The sequence below is a fragment of the Camelus ferus genome, chromosome 7, assembly GCF_009834535.1.
Source record: "Camelus ferus isolate YT-003-E chromosome 7, BCGSAC_Cfer_1.0, whole genome shotgun sequence".
Classification (NCBI taxonomy): domain Eukaryota; kingdom Metazoa; phylum Chordata; class Mammalia; order Artiodactyla; family Camelidae; genus Camelus; species Camelus ferus.
Window position 1 is genome coordinate 60,914,217 of NC_045702.1, and position 23,257 is coordinate 60,937,473.

The 23,257-nt window shown below is 37.8% G+C and overlaps 1 protein-coding gene and 1 long non-coding RNA gene across 4 annotated transcripts in view; one reads left to right on the forward strand and one right to left on the reverse strand.

The window, feature by feature from the left end:
- Positions 1–5,751, reverse strand: part of CASD1 (CAS1 domain containing 1) — a 43,236-nt gene extending 37,485 nt beyond the window's left edge. Inside the window, exon 1 of the mRNA XM_032483982.1 lies at positions 5,144–5,751. Coding sequence (XP_032339873.1) covers positions 5,144–5,720 — 577 coding nt within the window. The 5' untranslated portion in view covers positions 5,721–5,751. The remainder of the gene's footprint in view (positions 1–5,143) is intronic.
- Positions 1–23,257, forward strand: part of LOC106728889 — a 488,051-nt gene that overhangs the window by 52,789 nt on the left and 412,005 nt on the right. For 2 of the 3 annotated variants that reach the window (XR_004321544.1, XR_004321545.1), the window contains exons 1-4: positions 5,899–6,035; positions 7,806–7,883; positions 13,104–13,265; positions 22,901–22,992. This is a non-coding gene — a long non-coding RNA (uncharacterized LOC106728889). Of the gene's footprint in view, positions 1–5,898; positions 6,036–7,805; positions 7,884–13,103; positions 13,266–22,900; positions 22,993–23,257 lie in introns of those variants that run through there. The other variant, XR_004321543.1, reaches the window with a different exon arrangement.

Genomic DNA, 23,257 nt, shown 5'->3' on the forward strand with positions numbered 1-23,257 from the left:
CAGAAAATGTGTTTAAAAATGCAAAGTTCTTCTTTTCCTCCTCTATATTACTAATCACACATTATTTTCCAGTAGTTCAGCTAGTAGAAATCAACAGCTCTAATCTGATGAACCCATATTAGAAATACCCCACAGCGAAACAAATTTGAAGTTGTCAGTAACAAAAGACACTATAAACACAGTATCTTAGAGACCACCAGCCTTTCCAGGGAAGAAATTCTTAATTTGCTAATGAATGCTAGTCAATTATGACTCTTCATATTTTATGATGCAAATTAAAAAAATCCTTTTACATGGAATTAATAGTCTCTGTATCATATCAGTTAAAGTCCACTCAGAAGACAGAAACCATACCAACTATTTTAACAGAGAGAACGTAGTATGAAGAATTGTTAGAAAAGTAAAAGAACTGCTAACTAACTAACTGAAAAGGCTAGAGGAGACTGGTCTTTTTATATCTGACACCAACATAGCAAAATTAGTAGTAGCAGTGCTTCCTTCGGCAGCACATATACTGAAAAAATAGTAATAGTCATAAATACTATGATATTTGATTAAATATAAATTAACCTGATCTAGAAAAGAAAACTCCACAAAATTCCATACTCTAAAACTAGTTCTCTTTTCCTGGGAAGGAAATATTTTTTGGATAAAATCACTACATGTAAATCTAAATGTTAAAATATAAGTTAGTGTGCCGCAGTTTTATTATGTATACTAACTATATGTAAACATCTGCTGGCACATAATTTTCCTTTCAAAATTTATTCATAAAAATCCCAAACAAAAGAAAACAAACAAGCAAAAAAAACCACAGTCATTATTTTCAACTGCTTCATATAATTCTGATAGCTACTTTAACATAACCAGCATGAGATGAAAGTTGCCAAGTACTAAGATAAATCAAGCTGCTAGGAACACAATTTAAAACAAAAAAAGCAACTAAAGGGATAGAATTATCCACTTCAGCTTTCTCCAATACAAAGATTATCTAGATGAATGGCTGTCTTCCTCTTCATTCTGTTATCTTAAGCATAAGCATTCTGGTTTGTCAATCTAAAGTCTCACATTTTTATGCATGATTTTTCTCTAATAGAAAGATACTAAGAGAAAACAAGTGAAAAGAGAAATAAGCTTTTTTTTTAAAGCTGAAAAACAAAACATAACAACTAAAGAAAATAAGTGATGTGCTAAATAAACGATAGTTTACATTTTCCCTTGAATAGAATACCTTTGGTACATTGCACCTTTTGACTGAATCACCCTACTAAAGCTGTGTGTTTCTTACTACCAACCATGAAAATACCAGATCATAAAGTTTACAATATGATCTGCAAAACATTTTACTTGCCTAAAATTCAGCAAGTTATATTTTCCTCTGTGCTGAAAAATCACCATTTACATTTTTCTTTAGCTAAGCTAGGAATGTCTCATTACAAGTGGTGTCATGTAGATCAGGATCTTTCCAGCAAAGAAAAAAAAGGCTGAGAGACCTAGAGCTGCTTTTCTTTAATTTCTGAAGCTCTGAATTCATTTTTCTTCAGAACATTCAATAATACTTAACATTTGCATTTAATATGCCTTGTGATAGAAAGGAATTAGATTTCAATAAAATTAAAGCATCTGAAGCAAGTTAACTTTATCAATTAAAATATTTAAATTTATCCAGATTGGAACTGCCCTTAAGGCTATAGATACTGGCTTCTTTTCACAGAAATGATGTTTTCAATCTGTAATCACAATATTAATGGACATTTTGTGATTAGGTAATGTTAAAATTTAGAAAAAATGTGGTTAAAAGAATAACTAGTTTTTAAATGGGATTCTATTATATTATGTGAAAATAATATTAATAATGCAAAAAACCCCCACAACACACTACTTTCTAAAGTTGAGATCAGAACATGCTATTAGAACATGAAATTCAATTAAAACCAAAAGTACCAAATGGAAGAAGGAAAGAGAAGGAAATAAAGACCTTGAATATCCAATAATTGTTTTTGGAGTTCCTACTGTGTGTTAAGCTCTCATGATTTATAGATGAATAAAATACCCTTGGAAGCTCACAGTTTGTGTGGGGGAGTCGGTACATATTATTATAATACAACAGGATGAGTATGTACTAACTGCTGCAGAAACAATGAATTCCTAATTCCTACTTCTATGCTGGTGGCATCTGAACCAGGACTTGAAGGAAAAATCTACACTTTCTTTCAAGTAGAGAGAAGTCACTGTAGGCATAGAAAATCAGATATCTGTGAGACGTGTAAAAGGGCAAAGCATATTTAGACTGTGAGCCTGGAGTTTAGGAAGAAGGAAGAAAGATAAGCATAGCTAATAAAAAGTAAGCTGGTCAAATTTTGAAGCTTTACACATGCAACTTTTATAAAATCACCACTTTACTGGAAAAAGAATAGGAAAACTCTTGGCTGGCACTGTGAGTTTGAATTAGTGTATCTGAATGGTTTTAACCCATGTCCTGCTGGAGACTACCTTCTCACTCCACCTTCCATGCATCACCATTGTCTAAGAAGCTCTCAGAAAGGCAGACTATAACATAATGGCATGAGGCCGACTAACTGGGTTTTAAATTCTAGCTTAGTCAGACTAATTGTGTATCCTTAGGCAACTTAACCTCTCATGCCTCATCTTTAAAATGTAAATAATACTTTAATTCGCTGACCCTAAGACCACTGATTATAAAACACACCATTATTTTATGTAACAGTAGGGAAAATGTTATCAATTAAACTTTGACATGCAATCAAAGTTTTAAAAACTCATCTTGATTACAGAGATGTTAAAACTGGTGGGGGAGAGAGGGGGAGAATGAAATACGGTAATTGTATCTACCTCACAGACTGGTTATAAAAATAAAATGAGTTAAAAGATGTAAAACATTTAGTAGAACAGCACCTGGCATATAATAAGCGCTCAATGTTAGCATGTAGTTAGGCCAAGCTTCACTTTCTGTAGTGTTAATTCTTTCCTTTCCTTTCTGTAGTTTGTAAAGCAAGAGACACAGAGTATCTCAGCATTCCCTCAACCTTACCTAAGGCAAACTCATACCCACCGTTGGGAGTTTTAATATACAGCCCAAACCTCTGTATTTAATATAAGGTCTTTTATTATTCTAAAGATTTATGATGTTATGATTCAAGTGTATGGTTATCCTTGTGTGAGGGGCACTGTATCTGACTCAGTTTCACACTGCCAAAGCATGAGGATGGCTTAAAAGTTCCTGGTAAGATCAGTATTTTCCCCAAACAACCCCTGGTTCAAGTTCTTGACATTCAGTCTGGGCAAGTACACACACCAGGTGTACTGCTTCACACTCAGCGCACTGAAGCACCTGTGGAAGCTGATGACTAACTTCTGGAGGAGGCTTTGTAAACAATCCCAGATTGCTACACTCAATCATAAGGTTCCATCTGACACTCTATTTTCTCTACAGATGACAGATCTTGAAAGGATGAAATATATAATCTAAATATAATGTTTAGGATCCAAGCTTATCAAAAGATAAAAGCACAATTTTAAAAAGGGAGGTGGGACTACATGTTTAGCTTTAGGACTATAGCATCTCAGTTATAAAATTTATCTCAACTATCACATACATAAAATTGAGTTAGATTACTGTCATACCAAAATAGCATAAAATGATAGTAGTTAGAAATTTTTCTTCAAAATTACCACAAATTAATACATCAAATTGCTAGCTTTATTTTGTAGATGAAAGGATTGAACTTCTGTTACAGCCACTGCAGAGGAACCAAAGTCTTGTCAGGTCATGTGGCTGTGATCTATAGGAGGCTGGAGGAGAAAGGCCAAACAGGCATAAAGAATGTATCTTTTTAGTTGATTTAGTGTACTTATATAAAGGGTTATTCATCCAGTAGGGTACTAGAGCATAAGATTTTTAATCTTCAAGCACTGCAGAAACAAAGCAGCAGAATTGATCAAAATGTCCTACACTTTGAAAGATTTCCTAGGATGGGAAGAGAGTTCAGATTCCAGTGCCCCGTTTACTGGATATTTTGCCAAAGTAGGTGAGAAATCAAATGAGAAAGGCGTTAAATATTCACCTGTCTATTACACATTACATCCTGACCAATTACTCTCACAGTCACCAAGAGCTGTCCAGATAATGGCTTCGATAATACTAAGAGCCGAAAATAAAAGATCCTATCGTTATTAATTTCCCTCAGCCTGTCAACCTGTGTCCTAGTGGCATTTTTACAGAGAAAACTAAGAAAAAAATCAATCAGCAAGGACAAGTAAATATCCCTTGATTATTGGAGGATAATTCGTTCTGAAATAAGGTCATGTTTCCTTTTCCCCTTTACACCAATTTCAAAGCAGCGAAGGCCTCCTTTCAAACTGCTCCCAACTTGCTTTCTATTGCCCACTTCAACTCCTGTCAACCTGTAACTTCTTTTCAAATATCTGCTCCAGTGCCTCTACTTTGTAAAAAGTGTGCAACCAGAATCCTTGAAAGGTTTCTGAATCACAAAGGCTGGGTGACACCTCTACCATTTGGCCAAGGGCATCTTTTGCCAGCTGGCGCTCCGGCAGCAAAGGAAATGGGGCGGCCCTTGCCGCTGTCCAACAGCTCGGCACGCTGTCACGGGGCAGAGGACGGACTAAACAAAGGCTAAACAGCCGAACCCCTGGGGCGCAAAAACGGAGACCCCACTTGGGCCGGCGGTACCCCCTTGCAGGGCGGCCGGGCCTTCAGGCGCCTCGGGCTGGCCCCTGAGAGCCGCCTGCCCGCCTCCAGCACGCGAGCCCCGGACCGGGCGCATCTCCCCCGGCTCAGCCCGCGCAGGTGTCAGGACCCCGGAAGCCCCTCGGACCGGCCCAGACTGGCGCCCCGGACCCCAGCGCAGGCAGCTGGGGGGTGCCCAAGCCCCTGGGCCCTCGACCTGAGGCCATCTGAACTGGGGTCCGTTCAAACGGCTAGGGGCGCCTGGCTCGCCGCCGGGGCCACCTTGGGGCACGTGGGGGCACCGCCTCCCCCGCGGGCTGGCGCGCCGGCGGGCGGCCGCGTGAGCGTGGGCGTGTGTCGGGCGAGGGGGGCGGCCTCCAGCCGCCGCGTCGCCTCCTCCCCCGGCCGGCCGGGACAGGGGGAGGGCCCGCTCACCTCGGTAGCGGCGGGAGGCGAGGTGGCACACCGCTAGCAGCAGCACGGCCACCAGCGCCAGCACCTTGGCGCTCCTCACGCTGAAGTAGTGGTTGATCTCCCGCTTGCCCAGGTTGTAGGCCAGAGCCGCCATCTTGGTTCCTCCATGACAACAGTGCGCGGCGGAGCGGGAAAGGGGCGCCGCACAGGGGCAGCACTGGGGTTGCCGCCGCCGCAGCCAGGCGAGGAGCCGTCGCCAGCACTCGCGGCTGTCACCCGCGCCTCCTGCCGGGGAGCCTGACCCCGCCGCCGCCGCCGCCGCCGCCGCGGCGCCCCCAGCCTCCACCTGCCCCTCCTCGGCCGCGGCCGCCTCAGCGGCCTCCCCCAAGCCCCGCCGCCGCTGCTCCGCCGCACGGGTTCTCCAGGCGCCCTGGACGCCCGTCTCCTCCCCTTCCTCCTCCTCCCCTTTAGCCTCCCGTCTTAATAGCGGCTGCGCCTGCAAGGGGGGTCCGGATACCCAGAGCTCCGGGGTCATGGGCTCCAGACGGCCCTCCGGGGTCACCGGGTCACGGGCGGCGGCGGGCGACGGCAGAGACATGGGGGTGTGAGGTGAGGAGAACAGGGGTCCAAAGTGGCCCGAACGCGAGCCCCGGGCTTTCTGTTGGCTTGCTGGCCGCTACCGGAGTCCAAGTTGAGGCAGTAGAACTACTATTCCGGAAAAGTATACAAAGTCCGCTTCCTCCTACCCCGACACACCCTTTGCTGAGCTTTCTACTCCCTGAACCTGCCCAACTGGATGCGAAGGCCACCCAGTGTCGCCCGGGCTTCTCGTCAGACTAACTGGTCAGTCTGGTCGCCCGGAGATGTTTGCCAGGTGTTGAGACTGTTGATAGCCTTAGCACTCAACCCACGGGTAAGATTCATAACTCACTGCTTTGGTCTACTTTTCTTGGAACTTTAAAAAAAAAGTCTGGTTTGCCCAGTTCCAGGGGGTGAAAAGTACCCCAAAGTACAGAGTAGAAGGTACAAAGTGAACCTAGCTTAGTGTAGGTGTTGGTGAGAAAAGGACCCCACTCTTACCGCAAGGATTGTTTAGGTGGATGGGCCAAACATAAAAAAGTGTTCTCAGGATAGTCGTTCCTGCTCCAAAAGTTGGTTAAATTTCTGTGGTTAGCAATACAGGGAGCACTCCTTTGCCTTCGATAAGTGCTTATTATCCCTCACCTCCTTTCCCCCCTTTTCTTTAAGGCGGGGAGGGCAGTGGGGCGGGGCGGGGAGGGAGGATGGTATCCTTTCTGCTGCCCTCCAGGTGGAAATACTTACATTGCATCCCTTCCTACTTGCCTTACTTAGAGTGAGTCATTTGGTTAGTTGAAGTGTTTTCTTCACAACTTTCTCATTTAGCCATTCCTGAACTTGTGTTTATAGGCCCTTCCTAAAATTATAGACTTAGATATGAAGGGACCGTAGAGATCTTGTCATCCCAATTATTTTCACCCGAGGACTATTATGTTTTCATCCATGGAACCCCTATCTTGAGAGATTTTGTCACTTAAATGAAATCACATACATCACTGTCATGGATGTAATGCTAATAAGCAATTGAGCTAAATGAATGTACAAACACTAGGCACTGTTCCCTGGAAATGGTCGCTTAATTTTGGCTGTCATTCTTCTGATCCAAGGTTGATCACACATACTGAAAGAATTAAATCAGATACTGTAAAAAAAACAAAAACAAAAAAACAGAGAAGTAACTCTGCTAACAGTATATGGGCTACCAATCGCATCCTAGAAATTTCTATGATGTCATCAACAGCAAATTAGAATTTCTGATCAGCTCACGATAACCAGTGTTAGCCTGCAGGGTTGAGTTAATGCCTGCCAAAAGTAAAGAAACTTGACATTTTATTTAATTGCAATTTCCAGAAGGCTCTCTGAAATATTGTAAATAGCTTGTGGACCACTTTCTTCCTTCCTTCTAGTTTAAAGCTAATCCTCCTCTTCCTGTCCCCCTTTCTTGGGGGTGTTGATGACTCTATCAGTTATCTCTGTGTCAATCATACTCTCTCTGTGTCTTCTTTAAACTCTCCCTCTCTCTCCTGGCTGTTTTCCTTCCACCAGTAACTTTTTCTTGTGTGTTTCTGTGTGTTTACCTCTTCATCTCTTTCCTTCTCTGACGAATATCTTAGAAAGGCTAGTGTTGACTTTTCAGTTTTCACTTGCTCCACTCCTATTCTCCCTTCTAAATAACCCTCAAATATGTTCCCTTTTCTCCATCCCCTTGTTGTTGCCTTGGTTAAGACATGATTTCTTGCCTGGATTTCTTATCCTTTAAACTCATCTTCCTCAGATCTGGCTCAAAAATCCAATCTTACAGCTCTCTATCTCTAACAGACTGAACTTCCTTAAACTCAAATCTGATAATACTAAAAACTAGTTAGTGGCTCCATGTTTTTTGGCCTACCTCTAAACCATCCAGAATGTTAACTACTAATGCTTAACAGGTTACCTCACCCCTAAGAATCTGATAAAAAAAGAAACCATCTAATAGGAACTCTTTCAACCTTGCATTACTTGAAACCAAATCAAACCAAACCAAGCAAACAAAAAGCTGACCACTCTTTATTCCTTCCTTTCTTTTTCTTTTTTTAACCAGTATCTATTTCCCATTGTACCACAGGAGGTCATGGGGATGAAGAAGACAGGAAAAAGGACTGAAAAGGACTAGCCAGCACAATAGGAGGGGCACAGTTTTGAGGTGAGAATCTTTTGGTATAATTGTTTTTCTGCTCCACTGTGTCCATTTCATTACTGTTCATACTGTTTATAGTTGATATATAACATTATATTAGTTTCAGGTGTACAGTGTGATGATTTGATGTATACATTGCAAAATGATTACTACAATGTCTAGTTAGCATTCATTACCATATATACATATATACGTAATTACAGAATTTTTTTTTCTTGTGATGAGAACTTTTAAGATTTACTCTCTTAACAACTTTTGAGTGTGCAATTCAGTATTAACTGCAGTTCCTTCTGACTTGAAAAATTCCTCTTCTCTCCCAAAGCTGTCTTTCATCTATGTCCTTGATTGTATCAATACCATTTCATTTGAGAACCTAGTCACACATGTGGAGAGATGGACAATGGCTCACTTATTTGTTGACTTTCAGCATATTGTTCCTATAAGCTTATCAAATGGATTCACAGATTATATTATATACTTTTATTTAAACTCACAAAATAGAAAGTGACTTTAAAAATCCCCAGGGGGAATGTGAATTGAAGATGACTCTAATCAAATAAGTGCTGGTAAGCAAGAAGGATATACAGAAAGGAATCTTCTAATATAAGCTCTTTATCAGCATTGTTACCTGGTTAAAAAAAGTATCGATGTGTATCATATGTATTACATATCATAACTGACACAGGTTATATATTGATTGTATATCAAAAATGTATGTACCTGACATACACATATATGAACAACTTAAATCTGTAAGAAATTAGAAAAAATTATAAAATTATCAAGATTGTTTGAAATAAGAATTTACATCCACTCATCATAAACCATGGGTCTTGCTCTAAATATATGGTGCTTTGAGATGGGAGTTACTCTGAATATGAAGCCATCAAAATTAACAAGACATTTAGAAGTTAAGCATCCAAATATGAATTAAACCTTTCTCTTTGAGAGCAAAAAAAAATTGGGGACATTTATGAATGCCTCAAATTACATGTATTGGTTCATTAGTAGAGCAGTGCACTAAATAAATGGTGCATGCTCAAATTTTTAACTGATAGGAATACACAGTCAAAAGCCTAGAATCACATACTTAGTGAATCACTGTATTCTGTTTGTTAATGCCTTCCTCAAAGCTTTTTCCTTTTGCTGAGAATACTCTGGTTTAGGCTCCAACTTGACCATTGCAACAGGTTTCAACTGGCCTCCTTGTCTCTAATTTCTCACTTTTTTTCAATCTTTTTTTACCAATTGCTGCTTGAATTATTTGCTTAAGGCTTATATTTGATCGTGACATTTCCTGCTTAAAAACTTTGGTGGTTCTCTATTGCAGCAAAGTGAATTCCGAGCGTCTTAACATGTGTGAGGTTGTCTGTGATTTCGGACCAAGTCTCCATCTCTTCTCTCTAGCTCTCATTTTATCCAACCATGCTAAACTACAAGCCAGGAACATGATATATCTGTTGGTTTTCTCTTACTATTCCCTTAGCTTGAAATACTTTCTCCCACATACCTCATGTTCTGCTTATTTAAAACTTTTCTGCTTTTTCCCCCCTCCAGTTTTATTGCAGTATAATTGACAAATAAAATTGCTTATAGTGTACAACATGATGTTTTGATAAATGCATACTTTATGAAATGATTACCACAACCAGAAAAACTTTAATTTAAAGACCTGCTACATTTTGTCTCCTCCATGAACCAAGCCCCATGGCTCCTTAGGGAAATATAACTCTTTCCTTCCTCTGATTTGTCTTAGTACTTTGTTTCTATCTGTGCTTAAGTATGTATTGAGCACAGGCATTGTACAATCAGAACAGATACCTTCCTTCCTTGTGCATATTGAGTGTATTGGGAAATTATCAGTTCTGTCTTTTGGGACATATCTCACTGTGCCTTGTAATTTATTCTGTTACTATGTTTATCTTCCTCTCCATTCCCCTCCCTCCAGATTTTATGCATTGGGGCACAGGGAGTTAGTACTTTTCATATTATTTGTAGGGAAAACTTGTGAAAGACTTAGAAATAGACCAAGATATTATGGTTGTCTTCAGTGGGAAACTAGGCATTGTTCAGATTATCTGATTCTATGGGGCCTCTGAATCTTTCATTGTCTTTGAGTTATTTTACATTGCTGTAAGTTATATAATACTTATAGTAATGCAAATGATTCTTGTCCAAAGAAATGCAAATTATATCTCATTGGGATTCAGTTGATTATTGCCCTGTGGATGTTGAGCAGTTTTGAAGTTTTACATTTGTTAAGCAAATTTATTTCACCATTCTTAATGCCCTTATATATGTGATTCTTCGAGTTCTCCTTTGAACCAATTGTAATATCTTTCTGGTTCCCTCATTAATTAATGAATTAAATAAAAGCTTTGACACATGTTCATTTTATATCTGTATGAGAGTCATGCTATATCCTCTTCTAAAATTTATCTTTTAATGTATGAATATTAATATATGAATATTATTACTATTTCTTAAGTTCAGATTAAAGATCATTTAATGAGTAACACTGGAGAAAATTAAGATACTCTTCCTAGAATTTTTAAGATTATGGGATAGAGGAATATTTTTCAAGGTGAATTTGGCTTGTTTGAACAAATGAACAGTTTCCTATAGAAGACTGAAAACTTGTTTCTATTACTGTGAATTTGAATATTGACCTTTGGATTTTTTGATCAAGTTGAGTGTACCCAAAGCAAAGCAAAGCAAAAACCAAATATCTGATTTGTATGTACTGAAGTATTCAAAAACTGATACAGAACAGTAAGAAATTCTAAAGTATTACTCAATTATTTTATTATATATATATATTTTTTAATCTGGAAAATTTTATCTGAAAAATTTATACAGAAATCTTCCTATTAATCATTTGGAAATTTTATAAAGTAAAAGTTTTATACATGATATAATATTCTTCAGTATAAGAAACACATCCTGAATTCACAGCAGATTCAGACCTGTCCTTATCTTCAGACTGGGAAACACTTGGGAGTCAACCTTAGGTTTCTGATCCTTTCTGTCTAAATTCTCTGCTTACCCCAATTGTATTCTGCTTTCCCACCTTTTCAGCTTCTCTTCTGTCTTCTTTCCTTCTTCTGCCAATTGTAGTGTTCCCCAAATAGCTGTACTTTGGAGAAAGGTCTTCACTCCCTTCCCTGGTAGACTCATTCACTTTACTAGTTTGGATAAAGGTGAAAACAGAAGAGATGGGGGAAAAATGCAGAGATTGGAGATAGATTTTAGTACTAAAAACTGTCAGAAAATGCTGATAGATAGTTTGTGGGAAGATAAGGAAGAGGCAGAATCAAGGGTGACTTCAGTTTCCTGCTTGAGCAGCTGGTGGCTTCAGGGACCACTTACTGACCTGGGAAAGACTGGAGTAAGGGCAAGCTTGGGAAGGAATATCATAACATTTCTTCAGTTTCTTCTTGTTTACATTGAAGTATGTTTAAAATAAAACCCAAACAATCCACTACATACTACATTTTCAGGTGTGAAATTCTGCACCATCCCATCCCCCTCAATACACTTTCTCTAGGACAGAAAAATGCATTTACCACTCCACTCCAAGCTGCACACTTCTCTTTTCAGGGGAAATCAACATTTCCTGTCAACAGTTAACAAATAAAGGGTGGGGGAGGGATGATAGTGTAACAGTTATTTTGCCCTAGGTCTTCCTCAAAGGCTAAGACACATTCTCCTTTCTGTAGAGTAGTTGTTTTAAATTATCTGGAAATTCACAGTTCACTGCTTTAAAAAAAAAAAAAATCCCTTAGGGAAGGCGAATATGAATAGCTCCCATTGTTTCTCAGGTGAAGGATGTCAACCATTGATCAGCTCAGAGTGGGGCAACTTGAAGGGGAGAAGAAAAATTCTAAATGACCTGCCTGATTTCACACCGCCTTCTGGCCCAAAAGGTCCTGACATTTTCACTAAGCAGGTTAAGGAAAACAATAGAGGTTAATTAACTTAGTGGTGTTTCAGCTGAAATGGCCGAAACTGCCCAAGGCCTCAGGTAAGTCTAACTTTGTTCGCAGCATCTTGGCCTTCCACTTTACACTCTATCACCTTTGAACGGCCGTAAGCAAATTAGGATCACTTTTTGTATAACACTGTGTGGCTCACAGGGACGTATGAAAATGTATTAGGTAACATCTGTAAAGTACTTTAAGTGATTTATTCTTTAACCAGTTTTTCCTAAGGGATACTTTGTCCCACACTCTTCTAATTGCCATCTAGCTAGATGATAAAGAGCAATCTTCAGCTAAACACTTAGTCAGTTGCAGGAGATGACTCATATATCTTTTTACTCTGTGCAGGTGGAACATGCATTTACATTTCCTATCATGAAATTCTGCCTTTCTAACTAGCATTGTTATTTTTGAGGTGACATTTAGACATCATTTTTGGTTTGCGGAAGTGGCAGGTACAACTTTGTGGTTGTTAGTAAAAAGTTTTTACTACAGGGATAGAATAATGTAGTAAAAAATAGTGTAGGTTTTGAAAGAATATTCATGGTTTGACACCGGCTCCACCATTTACTAGGTAAATAATGTGGCATATCATTTTACCTGTTGAACTTCAACTTACTTGTAAAATGAGGATAATAAGACCTATCACTCAAGGTTGTTTTTATGACTAAATGAGTAATGTATAGTTTTTGACACTTAGATGATGCTTAATAAAAGATTCTTCCTTCAAAGTTCGTTGACACTGGTAAATTTGCCAGAAGTTTTCTTAAATTTGCTCTCTACCAGTTAACATATATGCCGTGGAGACTGGGTGTCTAATTAATAGAAAATAGCCAAGTCAAACATGGATGCATTCTTTTAGATAATTAAATAATTCTTGGTTTAGTCTGTTAAACAGTACTCCAGTATGACGTTGAAAGGTCCTGTCACCCACCTTTTTGCCTTATATACAAGTTTTAAATAATTTTTAACAGTCCATTCTTTTGGACTCAACAGTCCATTCTTTTGTTCATAAATAACTTCTAGAGATTTATTTTTGATCCCACACACAAAAGGCTGATTTCATTATGTTTTGGACTGACTGTTTACATAGTTCAGCAAAAGGTATTAACTAACAGTATATATAACCTCCTTGAGCATTTGGTACTGAGCAACTGTAGAAGTCAAAGAATTAAATTCTGCTGAGTAATTTCATTAAGAGATACAAGATTCAATTATTTAAAAGCATTTTTTTTTCTATCCTAAGATTAAGAAACCAAGCCTAAGAAAATCTGTCTACCAAGATTTCACCTCATTGCTTATAGGATCTGGTGAACTCCTCTCCACTTGAAGTCCACATATGCGGAGGTTCCTGGCCAGCCAGTGAGTGATGCTGCTTTTGACTTGTGAGGCTTTCACCATGAAACAGGTACCAGGCCAGTATTTGGGGGGTTGAAATTTGTAGGCATTACTTTCACATATAAAATATAGCACTTGCTTTTAAATGATGGGATTTCCATATCTGATTAAATGCCATTTATTTTCAAACATAACTCTCAGGTATGACCTTGAATGACAATGTCAAAATCTTCTCTGTTGGAGTGCAATGTGTAATTTTCAATAAGAATTTGATACTTGGTGAAAGGAGAACAACTTCTTTTGGACCCTATGCAAGTAACTGAACACTCAGTAGAGATATTTGGTTCTAAAATTTGAAAGAGGCATTGAGAGTTAGGAGCCATTTTTTAAATGTTTCATTTGATGTTGAGAGTTCCATTTGATGTGGAGGGTAAGGGAGCTAGAAATAAACTGCCAAGTCAAGGACTTCATATAAGCATCAGAAAATAGACAATTAGCAAATGAATGTCATCAGTGTTCCAAACCAAATAACTATAATTAAATTTACTATCAGTTCATTTAGCTTTATGTATTTATTTCTTATTCTGCTGCATCTTGGGTTATCAGCCTACTTTCATGAAGTCATCTCTTTCTGAACTAAAATGGGTCCTGGTGGCTAACATGAGAAGATAACAGGAATTAGCTGTCATTGAGACTAAATGATTATGGTTAACATATATGGTAACTACAATGTCAAAACTGAGGACAGTAAAATTCTCTATTGAATGAAGTACGTAATTTTTTGTAATAATTTGGTCAGTGCTTTTCCTGGGAGTAAGACTGTTTTATGGACAGTGAGAGCACTGACAAATCTCCAGGGCCTCCCAGTTCATTCTATCATGTGTATAATGTCAGAAACATAGATATGAATAATATTTTATCTATAAAATTTACCCTTTAATTTGATCAGTTCTTAGACTGGTGTTGAGTTAATCATGAAATTTACAACATGTTAAGAAAAGAATTATTTGGGACATCACCTCTTTTATAGGCAAAAAGACAAATCTTCATGAATTTCCTGGGGTCTTTATGGGATGTTTCAAAGAATTTTTATGTGTAAAGAAAATCCTGAAAACTATTTTTCTGAATCTAAGATATGATTGTGGGAAACAAAATCAAAAGTTATTAGAATACTTTAGATCATGCATTAAAACAGGCTCATGTGTACCTGAGAAACAATAAATTGGCTACCTAATAAAGTGAGAATACAGTATTCTAAATAAGAAGGTAACATAATTGAAAGGAATCTTAGCTTTTTCAGAAATGAGAAACTTTATGTTTTTGTTGCTTAATAGTCAAGGGCTTGAGAAAGTCAGCACAAACACAGAATACTGTTTTGATGGTATATGGAGTTTCCAACATGCAGACGGATCACACAGAATGTAAAAGAATAACTATTTACTACCCCTTGTTAAGAGAAGACTAAAGAGTTTAAGATAAACTGTCATTTTAATATATAGAAAATGAAATTCTAGTCTTGCATTATTATTATATTTAGCAGTAAAGGATTCATGAGCTCCCTGCTCTACTTTTTAAAATTATCTTACAAATAAACCCATCAAAACAGTGAACTTTGTCAAAATTTGCATACATTTCATTGCTTCTTTTCAGATTCATTATTTATAGTTTGAGGCAAATATAATTTTTTTCCTGCCAATCTGTAACTTTCTATATTTATTCAAGATTGTCTTACACAATCATTTTTTACATTCTTGGAAGAACCAGACTTTTAAAGACAAGAATACTCTCCTTTCCTTGAAAACAAAAGCACATTCTATTACCTCGCATTCACAATTGTACTTTTCTTGTACTATTACTTTAGCAGTCATTGATTACTCATATGCATTATAACATTCAGTTAAAGTAACTAATTTCTATTTCACAGAAAAAACTGGAAAGGAGTGTAGAGGAATCTGTCATACACAGCAAATTAACAAAACTCATAAATACATGCATAAGACCCTCTAGAGTCACACACATCCATTTTTCACCTTTTAAAATTAGCAAAATGAACACAATCATTAACATGACCAATAAATATATCCACTATAAGAAACAAAAACATATATATATATATATAAATATGTTGGGTGATCACAGTTTCATGTTATATTTCACTTAGAAATTATCTAATTGTCCAAGGTTAAGCACTAAATAACTTGATTTAAGAATAGTCCAAGGTTTTAAAGTTAAATAAAGATCTTGGTTAAGTTGACATATAACAGCTTAGAAAATCATTTATCAGAATTATAATTTAAGAATTTAAACTGTTTGTAGTTACTTAGCTTAATAATTAGGATTGAGAACTGAGACTCCCCTGTATCAGTATGACTTAATATTTGTTCCAGGAAATTCTTGCCTAGGAATATAAAGCTGTAAGCCCATGAACAGTTTCACTATTTGCTTCAGGAAATTCCTGAAAAGCAGTTTATCCATACAGTTTATTCATCTGGCCCAACAGCTCTGTCTCTATCAGGATAATAGATTGCTCACTTGGCCAAATAAGTAGCTTATAAAAAACATTTACTGATTATCAAGACTCATGTCAAGAAGCTGGCTTTGCTTTGTCCCTCAGTCCTAAACTATTATGTCAAGGACTGCCCCTCATCTCAATTATTTTTCTTGTCTTGACAAACCTGCCTTCAACCACTTAAGCCTAGATCCCCAAGCCCTTCCCTCATCTCCCCATTTTGAGACATTACTAAGATCTCTCAAGGTGTTTTCCCTTACTGCAGTAGGCCTAATAAAATTAGCTTTGACTGATCAGCAGAAACTAAAAGTTAATAAATGTGTTGCTTTAAGCTGAGAAATTTGTGGTAATATTATTATGCAGCAATAGCAAACTAATAGGACCACACTGATAACACCAGGGAAGAATCACACAGCTGTTTTCAAACCAAAAGTTATTAAATCAGCCTAAGTTTGTAAAAGATTCAACTTTATTACACGAACTTGTGTTTTTATATGGACCTGCTTCTGATCTTAAGCTTTCTGTAAGATTGTTTTGTTAAGCCAGGTTTTACATGTCTGATTTCTTTATTTCCTGAGAAATTTGGGGATATTAGAATAATATAAGTGTTTATTTTTCTTTGTGAACCAATTAGAATGGAGCTATTTGGATTTGAGAGACTTTCTAATTTATTTATATATTCTGGAGATAGGAAAACATCAAACACACAATGAGAGGTAAAGATTTTTTTTCTCAATTACAGATACACAGACTTGCTAAGAGCTTGTAACTTTAGTTCTACAACCTCAATCGTAGATTAAGATTAAATGCAGAACCATAAAAACTCACCAGAGCAGATCTCAAAGAGATGCTCTACTGTCAGTGAACATAAAATGTTTTCTTGACTGAGTTGAGTTTACATATAGTCATACAAACAAACAAACAAACCCAAAAAGGCTAACAAACTGGATTCTTTAAATTCTTATCTAATTGATCCCTATCATATACTGACAGAGATCACCTAATGATTAAATCATAAAACCAGACTCCCAAATGCTGCTATCACCAGTGAGGAACAACTTGTTGACTCTGCATAACCAGGCTTACATGTATACAAGATGCCTCTTGACTATGAAATCAAGACTGCCCCAGTGGTCCGGTGTACTCACTAGTCCATGGGTCCAGCTGTGAAGTTAGACAAGACGTAAACAAATGAATAGGTTGGGCCAAAAAACAGAAAAAAGGAAATAAAAGCTTCCATGGTGTACTCAGAGAACAATGACTTAGGCTGTTTCAATGTCAAAGAGTTTACATAGGGAGTGGGATGGCCAAAGGGGCAGTATTACTGATGACCTTGAATGTTAAAAAGTGCCAGTGTAACCTTGTTGAATATGTTAAAATATACGTCTTTTTAAAAAGGTAAAATGACAACTTTCATGCAGATATTAAAATGAATAAATGTTAACGCCTTAATTTAACTCATTAATGAGGAAACTTGTGAGATATTACAAGTTCAAGGGAGAATTAAAATAAAAGATATTTGTAAATCAAGAATATTGAAATAAATGTGCACATGGAGGTAAACCTAGCCTCAGGGGGGCAAATGGGAAGGGAGGAAAATTAATTCACTCTCTACCAGGCAGAATTTGCACAATTATAGACAGTAATTATTGTGCATTGTTATCAGTTATCTGCAGCTTGCAGAGTTGTAAGATAACTTGAGAACAATGAAGGACTAGAATCAGATACCTGAAAGAGTGTAATCTAAATAATACACACTCTTTTACATAGAAGCATAATTTTTTCCCTCCAGTGAGCTTGACTGGCTTAATGATGGGAAAGTGGTGAGGCAGATTTGGGAACTGCTTTTGGGGTGGAAACTACATAGCTGTTAGATGCTCAGATGTAGTAAGTGGGAAGGAGGAGTCGAAGATCATTGATTGCACATGTGGCGATTGCCTTGGTGTTTAGTGGTTGCTTCACATGGCCAAGATAGTGACGTGAAGCATGTTGGGCACAATGAAGGGAAAAGTGAGGAAAATTTTAAGGAGTATCATTCTAGAAACTCAAGTTCTGTGACAGTGAAAAGAGGTCTTCTGGTGTTGGTGGGGAGGGTTGCCATCTACTCCGTTATCATTAGACTCTCCTTTTTAAGGCCACCTCAAATAATTATGCAGTCTAAGTGAAAACAGTGTGTTGGGTCTGTCTGGCAGCTCCTGGGTAAGTCCTTTGGCTTTCCATTTTGGAATTGACTTAGAATATATCACCTTTTTTGATGCACTTGATCAGGAATCATTTGTGGACCTACAGAAAATATTCGAGAGGGAATTTAGGAAGGGAACTGTGGGAGACATTGCTCAGTACTTTTCTTTTTCCACTGTGAATTTGATCAGAAAATACTCTGATTAAGGAAAAAAAGTAGTAAGAGGAACTGAAGAAATAGTATCCTCTCTCCTAAAAGTTTTGGAGAAAAAGCGACTGTATGACCATGGATTTTTTTTTTTTTTTTCATATTAAAGACATGAAGAACACTAGGTTCTTTGTCTATAGCTATATTATTGTTTGCTTAGCTTAAGGTCTTTTGAAACTCAGTTTTATATCAAAGATCTGCTCTAAATTAGTCAATTTGCTGTTCTGGTTTCCCAACATTTCAAAATTTCACCTTAAATTAATGTATCTTTTCTGTTTACCCTATGTATCAATATGAGGTACTACATGTTTTTGTTCCTTGTTTAAGGAAGGAAGGAAGGAAGGAGAAAGGGAAGGAGGGAGGACAGTAATGGAGGAAGAAGTGAGAGGAAGAAAGAAAAGAAAAAAAGGGAGGGGGGACCCTGATTCTAGTTGCAGTTTGATGGCTGGCTTGTTACAGAAGAGTTAGTCTGGTCACTACTCTAGACCTAGAATCCTTTTTTTTGATTTAAGCACTGAGCAGTAGTAAAACCCCCAAACTACATCTTTCCTTAAACTTTCTTATTCTTTCATTTATACCAGCAATCAATAAATATTATTCAGTGTCTTATATGTGCAAAGCCATATACTAGAGTCTGGGGACATCTGGTAGTGAATTAAGGCATCTGTGCTCTCTTTAAACTTTTGCTTTCATGGGAGGTACAAAAAATAAACACACATAAGTAAAATAAAGTTTAATATAGGATGCTAAGTAAAAGAGACCTTTCTTGTTACTTATAAATTGATGGCTTGGAAGCAAAATCTGAGGTTAAAAAATGTCTTGAGTGCTTCGGATTCTTAAGACAATGGCAATAAACTGGGGACAGACATGCCCTCAAGGCTTGTGGTTGCTTAACTGATTCTCCTGAACCATCAAGCCAGCTCCCATTTCTTCATTCCCATTCAGTCTCTCCTAGAGGAGATTAGCAAGGGGTGGAGAGAGAAAGAGAGAAGCAGCTGCCTAAAGTGAGAGTGCTTGGCATTTTCTTGTCTACTTGATGGAGTTGAGGAGCTATCCCCCCAAAATCAAGTGGTGTTTATTAACCTAAAAAGCCAAGTAAGGGGAGCTGCAAGGGAGCCACTCATAGAGATTGGGGATATCTGCACGAAAGCCAGACTGCATCTTATTTTTCTATTGGATCATCTGGTTATGCATGTACTTGCTGATCTGCCTCCATGCCATTTTAACAGACAGGAAAAAAAAATGGGGAAAAAAGTGACAAAACAGAGATCACTGTACTTGAACCTTTGCATACTGAAGATATGAGAGTTCTGCAGTTCAAATAGACCCTATAAACTGTAGATGGCCTTGAGCTGATCCTCTGGTATCTCACCTCATGAGATGGTCTTGACATCAAGGGCTTTGTGGTGTGCCACTAGGGCAGCTGCTGTGGGAAGTTTGGAAGATGTGAGCCAGAATGGGAGCGTCTATATCAAGGATACCTCAGGGTTTCCTGAAGAATCAGCAATTGGAGGCATTCTGGAAGGAGAACATGAAAGGCAGGTTGTCCTACCCAGGGAAGCTTCAGTGACCAGGAGAGGCAACCAATTACATAAGATCTTGACTATCTCTCTTTCTTTCTTTTTTTCTTTTTCATCCCCAATTCCAGAAGCCCTAATATTGTAAGGAATGGAGAGGAAGTGTAAAGAAACATCCTGAAAAAGAGAATGAAGTTGAGGTTTAAAAATGAACTAGACTGATTTTTAATAACTGAAAGTGACCGAGCATCTTTGAGAGCCGCCTGAGTTATTAAGAGGCAAGAGAAGAAAACTGAATAGTGTGAAGTTGAAAGTAGTGATCAGAAAGAAAGAAAACTGTTTCATGTTTGTTCCTCCATAGAGTTCAAACTGTAAAGAAACGGATTCCACATAAATGGATAGTTTTGTTTGGTTTTAATGTTGGGAAACAAATAAAGTAACGAGTAGCAAGTAACTGTGAGGATGGGAGTGGGTAGAAGGCTACTTTAGCTGTGGTGGGTGGTCTAGGAAGACTCTTCGGGTGAGAACTTCCGTGATAAGAAAGAGCCATTCATTCTAAACTCTGGGGCAACAGTGTAAAGTGCCCCCAGATAAGACTGAGGAAAAAGGTGGAATGGCTGGAGTTTAGTCAGAAAGGCAGTGATGCAAGGTGCTTCTGGTAAAATGGGCAGAAAGCCAAGTCACAGAAGGTAAAATATTTTGATGGCAATTTTGCTTTCCTCAGAAATTTTATAGACATTTTCTTGACTCTAGCCTCTTTGTAGAAGACTCTGAATTTATTAACTTAATATTATTCAATGGAACACACATAGCATAGAATTCTAAATAATTCTTGTCTCAGAGATGAGAAATTATTAATACATCTTACATTTGCTCTCTATGACCTCAATGCTAGTACTATATCAAAATAGTTATAAAAAATTAATATTTTGCTATTCCATTTTTCATCTCACTTAACTCTTCATTCCTGAGAATTAAATCCTTGCTCATCATGGGGGTGCACATACTTAAGTAGTTATGACTGACATCTAAATTCTAGATGATACATCTGTTTGCTGTAAGACTGAATGATGAGTTCAAGTGTTATAAATAATTCATATTAATCATGCCTAAAGAAAGAAAAACAATTAATTTGCTAGCATGTAGAAAATGTATAGAAAATAATGAAAGCATGGCAGGTAAAAATTCTGCTCTTTGATATTTGTGATCTAACCCCCAGAACAGTAAACCTTTCCTCTTGGATGTAGCTATAAATTCCAGAGATGGAAATCTCTGGCAGGAGCAATACATGTTGTCTCTCATTAGAGTACGGTTCTTCCATAACCATGTTAAACAATACACAGACTGCAAGGGACGTGTGCTCAGCCCCCTTGCCTCAATGTTCCTGGCTTCTTCTCTAATATGAATTACAGACCTCTCAGCGTAATCCTTAAACTTCTCTCTGCTGCATTTATGCAAATAGTCACTCTGAATCCAGCATAATACCTTTTAGTTAATCCTGGAACATTAAGTATTGTGGCCATCTCATGGAAGAAACCGAGAGAAAAATTTCTGTTCAGTATGGAAATAACTCTGTAAAGCTCATGATAAATGAAGGCTTATGAATAGTATATCAGTTATTGCAATCATCATTATAGCAGTATATTTCCTTGGGTTCTTCTGGGAAATTACTTTCTTTGGCACATTCTTAGGAATTATTTCCTGTGTTCCATTAGCTCCACGGGATGACATCCTAAAATGACGGATGCAGTTCTGTTGTTTTGTTAGAGTGCTCTATAACAGCTCTTAGGGCTCCTTGTTTGAATGCGTATTATATTCTCTTTGAATATTATCTGAGAATATGATTCATAGTTTAGTCTTAATGTTTTCCAAAAAACCACTTAATGAACAAGAAGGAAGCGTGTTCTGATGGAAAGAGTAATAAACAGTAGAGCAGGTAATCCTTGCTCTAGTCATGAGTCCACTGCTAAGTAGAATCACCTGTGGCAAGTTACTTTGGCTATAGTGTCTTTCTTTAGAACCTGTTTTTAAAAATCCCTTTCAGTTTATGTTTTCTATTATCTGAAGATTTTTAGCATTTAATAAATATTAACTCTGCAAGTAAAAATCCTGTTATGGAGACAAAATTGAAGTACAAAAATTATGGAAAAGTATATAATCAGTTACTGATTTATATGATATGTTAATGATGAATATTGGTTGCAAGCAACAGAAGTCCACTGACTAAGGAAAAACTGAAGTGTTTCAAAAGATATCAAGGACCCTCACAATCTGGTTGGAGGCTAAAGAGGGGACGAGGCTTGGGAATGAAGAGGATTTCAGGGATCTCTGAAGAGCAGAGAAGCAGAAAGTAGTCTTGTCAGGATTCTGCTGCTTTGTTGACACCCTGTATATGACTGTCAACCATTTGTTCTTGCCTCACTTGTTCATAGTGTAGGATGAAAACATTCAATGGGCTGATGTTAGGTCACATGCCCACCCTCTGGCTATATTTAGAAATGGGAACCTGATAGACAGGCACCCACAATTACTCTCCAACTACAGTAATACACAAAGAAGGGAATCATTCCCTAAAAGGACGTTAGAGTGCTGATAAGAAGTAGAATGGCTAATGACAAGTGTCCACTATATCTCAAATTGCAGAGGCTAGAGAAACTAGTTCAGTTTACACTGAAATTATTGAGAGACACTATGAAAAAGGCTAGATAAATAGAAGTTGAGAGGAGGTCCATGAAGGGAGATTAAAAGTGCTACACCAAAGAAATAAAGAAACAACCCCTCCATCCCCCGCACAATATATGGAAGCCACCAAAATTCAGTCTGGGAGACTTTCAGTATTGTTTCCAGTCAGCTACATTGCATCTTTTAGTTCTTAGAGGGGCTTTATCACTTGTGGAAGGAGAACAGTGTAACTCTTGGCATAGTCTATTCTCCAAACCTAGCAAAATTGTATCTTCTCATTAGAGATCACTCTAATTCTTTTCCCAAAGCCATCTTGAAAATGCATACTTACATTCCCCAAGACACTGAGGAATTTGGTTCCTCAGCCTTCTCATCCATTCAGAAGATGTGTCATCACATTATAAAAACAATAAACACAAAAGTACATTTAAAAAGAGCTAATACAAGAGGTAAGAAATCATGCACATTTGTTACAGTTACCATTACTGTGTAACTTTTTTCTCTCTCTCTTTACCAAGATTTTATTGATGAATTGGAATAAGGTGTTGTATGTGGTGACATTGCTTGTTGTTCCTAGAGACAGAATCATATATACTTTCTTTCCACAGGATTCCATGCTTGTGCATGCAGTGGCCAGCCCTTGATTAATCAGCAGTTTCAAAGGCTATTAATGACCAACAGGACTGCACCTAAGGCCTCTGTGAGTAAGATGTTCAAGTTAAATTTTAATTCTCCTTTGTCCATAATATGGTTAGAACTGAGGCTTATAGATAGATGTTATTTCATATTTCACAGAAAAAAACAAAACTTTTTATGGTAGCAACATGAGAACAAATGAAGACCCCTCTTGTCTCTGTTCTCAACACAATTTCAAATAGATACCTAAAACCTCCTTCAAATGTAACCTTTTCATGAATACAAACTTGGGGATTCCTCTGTGCTGAGCATGCATATTATGGACTCAA